Consider the following 6,792-nt stretch of genomic DNA (forward strand, 5'->3'; position numbering starts at 1 on the left):
CATACTTGGCGCATCCAAAAATAGTTGCTCATGGCAACATCTCAAGTGCACTACTTTGTAAGCTGTTATCTTTGGACACTTTAATTGAAAGCATATTCTTTACGATGTGTGAGAAAGATCCTCCTGTGGACAACCAAAGTGTAAACTCGTGTCCGGCAACACATCCTGACACGTGTGTTCTTTGAGTTGTGGTCATTGCTCCAGTTAGTGGTCTGGTTCTCACCAGAGATAAACTATCAGTAAAACTCAACAGTCACATGACAGAAATGACAAATCACAAAAACTCTATGATACTAGCTTCCAATAAGAATTAAAATGTTTGATAAACTGCTTAAACTTTTTAAACGTGTTGCAGAAAGACAAACCACATTGTTTAATTTGCTTTAGTGAATGCAAAGCAGGGGAGCAGCAGGTAATCCTGTTCAGACATGTCCTCACAGCACCAGTCTGTCCTCTCCTCCTTCCTGAATGACCTGACCGATAGAAACTTTGTTCTGTGCCTTTATAAAACATTTCTTCTTGCACTCCAATAGCTGCTCCAGGTCGCGCCACATCTTCATCTGCTCCATGTTTTCGCTGTGGTTCTCTCGCACCATCTTCTGCTCCTCACGTAACTTCTGAACTCACAAAGAACAGTTTCAGAAAAATCAGCACATTACCTCGCTGTTATGTATACAAACAGAAGACAGATCAAACATGGAATACACCATTGTTGGGGATAAACTGAAGTATTATCACACTAAGGTGGTTTCAAAAGAGACAAGGGTTTTTAAAAATCCGTTTTATTATGTTGTTGCAGAGGTTTTAAAGTATTTCCAGGTTAGTTTCTGCATATCTCATGTGTAATGAAAACATCAATCGTGAGACTTCTAGTGGGGAAAATCTGCAATAAAATGCCCTCTTGTTGGTCCTGAAGCTTCACTTATCTGGTGCCTTAATGTGAATGTTCATATGTGTGCCTTAGTCATCTGTTTGCATTTTTTGTTGTTCCAAGTACTTGCTGAAACGCATTGTTTCTGCTAGATGAGGCTGACTAAATGTGATGAAAGACGAGGTTTATTGAAAGCTCTGTTCGCTTCAGATAAATTCACAGGAGAATTTATCAGTCGTCAGATCATGTTCTGGACAGGAAAAGGGAATAATTCCAAGTATTGATGCGCTGGATGTACTGAGCCAGCAGTCTGACACAGTTTGCTCACCTTGCCAAGTAACTCCTGCTCTGCAATGTTCTTCATGTACACTTCCCTAAAAAATAAGCAAAAATATACGGTGAGTCACAGCCATTTCCCACCCCGTGTTTTACAGTAAAGGTGTGGTAGATCAGTTTAGGCGTGTAAATGACTTCCTGACAATGCTTTCTTTAACGTATATAGGACTCGAGTGGAAGCTGATTAATTGACTGTGTTGTAATAAGAGCTTCCTGCAGTAAGATGGGTATTCATGTTGTGAGCAGCTGGCTGGCCTGGCTCCGCAGATTCACCTGATGGCCTTCTTACGCTCTTGCGGATCAGAGGACACGTAGGCCTTCATCTCTTCAGATGCCCGCCTAATTTGCATCTCAATAATCTGCAGATGCAAAGACAGAGTTTATTGTTGCTGTGGATGTTTGTAGAATAGCAGGTCACTTATGAAATACTGCAACTGTGGCTAATTCAACATAATATGACTGGGAACCTAATACACAAGAAAAAAGGAATTTGCAACCATCTCAAGACAGTACTTACCTCTGACATGGCGTTGATATAATGGTATTGGTTTTCGTTCTGTGCTATCTCCTCCCTTAGTGCCTTTACCTCCTTTGAAGGAAATATATTACATGATTTTACCGAACAGTTAAGCAATAATAGACAGTATATACACACAAGATATATCTGAACATAAATGAGCGTAAGAACTCAATACCTGCTCCAGTTTAGATCTGTTGCTCTCCAAACCAGCAGCACAGCTTTCATATCGTGTCTTCTTTTCATCATACTCTTGATTTAGCTCCTGTCATAATAATGATTCCAAACATTGTACAAAACTCCATTATTATGCAGCACACAGTACACAAGATCTGAGCCAGATACATAGAATAGCACAGTTTCATTTCAGCTGGTAGTTTGTCCGTTTAACTTACAAGAGGCTCTTAAAATGATCTATTTATGTCCTCCTGTTGCAGCTCCTCATCAGCAGACATTACCCAGTAAGGTGGAAGAATGATTCTGGGAACATGTGTAGGAAAAAGTAATCCTCTGCTTCAGCTCAGCGATGTGGGGGGCTTTCCCATTGTGTACTTTATTTATGGACTTGGTAATTTATTCCTAATGGACCTTGTCCAGGATAGCACACAATGCAAGTTAAGTCCCTACTTGCTTGCAACAACAAAGATAAAATCTCACAATTTCCTTTCACATTTGTGACAAATTCAGTTTTAATGAATTTCTCCTTCTTTGGTTCATAAATGAATGATATACCTTTCCATCAATTGGCATAAATTCTGTGAGTGTCAGTCTAGAGTAAATTTTTCTGATTAGCATTTTGTCTGAATTTATATATTGCCAAGTTGTAGATGAAATGGGAAGAGTTTCATCTTGCTGAATACTGTTTTTCTTTTCAATGAGCTTTGTTGGTTAGCTCTTTTTACAGTATGAAGTGGACCGGACAACACTCACCTCACGTCGTTGTCTCAGTGACCTTAGCTCTTTTATAATTGGTGCAAGAGCTGATTTCTTCTCTGCAATCACTGAGTTCAACTTCTTCACCTGTGAGACAAAGTCAAAATAACACACATTAGATTTCAACTAGACTATAGATAATAAATATTAAATAAAGACTATGTCTTTAAATCACTTAGTGGATGTCCAGCTATTTTTTTCAAAGGGGAAAAATGACACACCTATTTCACTTAATATTAGCATTGTGGTTTTTAAAAGATATTTGAAAATGTATTTGTACAATCATTATGTTGCCCATTAAAAATAAGAAACTGGAAAAGTTATGAGTAATTTGCTCCCAGTTAGCTGTCTTTAAAATTTAGAACATACAGGTTGACCAAGGAAGACACCAGGGTGTCAGGGCAGAAAACTCAAAGCTTTTTCTCCAAATAAAAAGTGCACAACCAAACAAATATAAAAAAATGAATGGATCGTAACAGTAGACAAAAAAAACATTTCCATTAAAAAAAATCAGAGATTAATAGATATTGAAACTAGACAAATGAAAACAAGGCTATGGTGGGCTAAAAAGAGGAAAACATGAACTGCAGTGATATTATATTCAGAGATGAATTACCAATCTGCATCGGGCAAAGACAATGCTGGATCTGTCGTCGTTCCAATGAAACATAAAAAGGTCTGAAGAAAACAATAGTATTTTTACTATTGTTGATGACATGTGATGAATGCCAAGTAAAGGACCACAAGAAGACCACTTTTATCCTAAATGCATTGATGTAGTTTTATACTTTTTAGAAACTTTTGTTATTCTTTTGTTATAGGCTTGTGATGATGAAGTTATTTCCCAGCATGATAATCCTTTTAAAAGAGCTGAGAGTATTCAAACTTCAGGAAATACACTTTAACAACGCAGCAAACAATCCAGATCTGAGTTGAATGAATAAACAAACAAACGAACAAACGATCCAAGATAAACCTTCACATGGTAAAACTTATCTGTCTTGTACTATATGAGGAATCTGGGACCTGATTGACAAAGTTTTCCTCAGTTTTATGGTGATTACATGCGTTTTGCCAGGGACTGTGAGGAAAGTGTTGGGTTTGATGATGGTGATTATTCAATGTCTTGGGCCCTGAACATGATGGCTGCACCCAACTGCATACTTTGATGTGGTGGGACATGTTTTGGGACAGAACATTTCTTCCTCTTGAGGTGCAAATAAAAATATCTAATATGAAAAAAATACACTGCAGTATGACCGAAGAAGTTGTGTTTGCTTAAATTTGAAGGGATCTAATCTGAAATGTCATCAAAGTCTGTGCATCCTTATTACAAGTTCACGAGTACTGATTCATTCACCATTTCAGACATGTCATCCAAGGTGCGGCCTTTCTTCTCGTCTAGCTCACTCTTGATGGCAGAGACCCTCTCCAGCTCCTCTTGAGTGTCACTGTATCCAGAGATGCCCTTTTCAGCTTCCACTGTTTGCTGTAAAACACAACAGAAACAGCCACATATCATTTTCAAAAAGATTATTACAAAATGTCATATTAGTTGGTATCCTGCTGCGCTTCAATCAATCAATCAAACTTTATTTATGAAGCGCTTTTCCAACATAAAATATGTAACTCAAAGCGCTTTACAGTTTAAAATCAGACATTAAGGAAACACACAGACATACACATGATATATAAAAAGATACCTCCAACCCCCCTTTTTAGACACATCTAAATGAGAAAGCTAAGTGCAGACGGACTAGTCGTGGAAACCCAGATACCAGTAGCGCAGTAGCACACAGTAGCAATGTTTTCACTTGGAAAACATTATGTTAGAACTTTAATTTGTGTTATTATTATGATTATTATAACAGTGCTGCTGCTGATTAAACACTTAAAAACACTTGAAATTCAAAGCTTACAATCCTACAAAAGAAAGGAAAAAAAAACCCCAATAAAACTATGGAAAGAACAGCACATTAGATTACATTAGTACACCACCTGTTATTTAATTATGTGTCCAAAAGAAAAAAAACTGCAGAACTATGCAGTTGAAAGAATAGGTACTTATAAAAGGAGGGGTGAGACTGTCAGCTAGACATGTGATCAGAGGAAAAATTGTCATTGCTTGCACAAATCTGGGTGTGGGATGCAGAGAGAGAAGGAGCAGCAGATGCTGCCATCAGAAATAGCAGCTCAGTCTGCGTCAGACAACCCATCAACAAGTCAGGTGACTGGGCCACACAAAGGTTTGAAACCATTTTCAGGAAACCTGCATCACTTCACTGTTAAAACAGGCTGTGAATGAAGATCACGTGAAAACAGCACGTTTGGGAGGGCAGTCTGAGTTCAGGGTGGACAGAAGAGTGACAATGATAGAGGGCAAAGAGGGCAGAGAGGGCAGCTCGGATCTTATCTTGCATAAAACTTCAAGCGTTAGATGACTTACCAGTCTCTGTTGGACAGTCTCGTGTCTCTGTTTGAGGATCTCTTCTGTTCGCTGCAGGACTCCATACTCTGCTTTCAACTCAGCAATTTCCTGACGTTTCTTCTTATATGCAATTCCCTTGCTGCGCAGCTTAGCCACCAAACGTTTCAGCTTTAAAGAACAAAGACACAAAGTTAAAGAGATTCCTGATAAGAAATGAGCACTTAGAATTAAACTTGAGAGGATATAATTAGGTTAACACATAGGTCTTTCAGCTAGAATAGCAAACTTCAATGTCAGATATAATATGCAAGCATATTATAATAAAATTGTTCTTATAAATAGTTGTTTATCACAAATTTTTCCACTAGCATCATTACAAAACAACCCCCTTGACGCATGTGTAGTTACTACAAAATAATTTAATTACAGCAGTTTTTGTTATCAGAAATTTGCTTCAAAAGCTTGCTTGGAAATTGCAGCGAAACTCAGTCTAAATTTGACATCGTAGTGTCCAGAACAGCTGCGATACTATGAAAAGCCACGAGAGAGGACAATGGGTTGAGACACTGGAGGGAAGAGATTAGAGAACAGTGGCGGCTGCAGCAGAGGGACCTAGGGGCCACACCATGATCTGAAACAGTCACTTGATCCTTTCAGATTCACAGTCAGCAATGTGCAGCAAACAGCTTCATCTGACAGAATAACTGCTTTGAGTGGATGTTCCGTCACTGCCCACCCTGATGTCTGCTGGGACATGCTGAAACTCCTCCACAATGAAGAGCAGCTATAAATGAACATAGACACGGGAGAACAGCCCCAGAAATCACAGAATGTGCTTCATCTCCTTTGGGGATCCCTAAAGCTTGACATTGGGTGTGTGAGTGAGTGTGTGTGGGTAGTTGCATGTGAATAAGCATGAAAATTAGTTTTGTATATTTTGAGACATCAAGGGTAGGTGTGGAGAAGTGAGAAATTAGTAAAGTCAATTAAAATGCAGACCAAACACAAGTGCAGTTAAACTGGACATAAGTCACATTGATGTCGTGCAGAAATGTCACCAACACAGCAGCAGATACCTCTAAAACCTACATGTGAGATTTTGAATAAAACACTGCAAATTACAGATTTTAGGCTCTTCACAATATTACTAAACAATCTTCCACCAACTTGTGATAAGAGTCTTAACTAAATGAAGACTAAATTTAACCAGATGAGGAGGCTGCTTGACAAGGGTTTCATAATAGCAGCCAACCAATGGCAAGCAGATGCAGTCCTGCTCTTCAGAGAAACCCTGTTGTTGGTGGGTGGCATGTGATGACACATAATCGTCAGAATGGAAAATACCTTTGATAAAGTGATCATCTCCAGCGTGGCTGATGGCCTAAAACTACGCAGGAGTCTGATAAGCTGAGTTTGACAAACCATTTTCCACTAACTTCATTCATGTAAAGTCTCAAGGGCCTCTTTGTCTCTACAAACAGCTCCCTCTCATAATTTAAGTCAGACTTAAAGGGCTTCAATTTAATGGTAATGTACTGGCATAATTGCAAAACTTGGAAAATGGTTGAACCCGTGAGCCTGCGTGTTGTTGCGAGTACTTAAAAATAGGAACCACATTTTCCACAACATCTGATAACATTTCTTCCTGTTGCAGAAATTTTGTTAAGTCATCCCCAAGTGTATAGCTCAAATAATTGTTTTCCCGGC

General features: G+C 38.7%; 1 protein-coding gene across 1 annotated transcript in view; it reads right to left on the reverse strand.

Moving 5' to 3' along the window:
- Window positions 1–113: 113 nt before the first annotated feature.
- The window catches only part of ift81 (intraflagellar transport 81 homolog), a gene marked incomplete at its 5' end in the record, with an annotated part of 13,160 nt that continues 6,481 nt past the window's right edge, over window positions 114–6,792 (reverse strand). The window contains 8 exons of the mRNA XM_079250675.1: window positions 114–617; window positions 1,200–1,245; window positions 1,481–1,566; window positions 1,725–1,796; window positions 1,903–1,989; window positions 2,655–2,744; window positions 4,018–4,146; window positions 5,104–5,253. Of these exons, the coding sequence (XP_079106801.1) occupies window positions 435–617; window positions 1,200–1,245; window positions 1,481–1,566; window positions 1,725–1,796; window positions 1,903–1,989; window positions 2,655–2,744; window positions 4,018–4,146; window positions 5,104–5,253 (843 nt within the window). The 3' untranslated portion in view covers window positions 114–434. The remainder of the gene's footprint in view (window positions 618–1,199; window positions 1,246–1,480; window positions 1,567–1,724; window positions 1,797–1,902; window positions 1,990–2,654; window positions 2,745–4,017; window positions 4,147–5,103; window positions 5,254–6,792) is intronic.

The sequence above is a fragment of the Telmatherina bonti genome, assembly GCF_933228915.1.
Source record: "Telmatherina bonti genome assembly, chromosome: 13".
NCBI classification, from domain to species: domain Eukaryota; kingdom Metazoa; phylum Chordata; class Actinopteri; order Atheriniformes; family Telmatherinidae; genus Telmatherina; species Telmatherina bonti.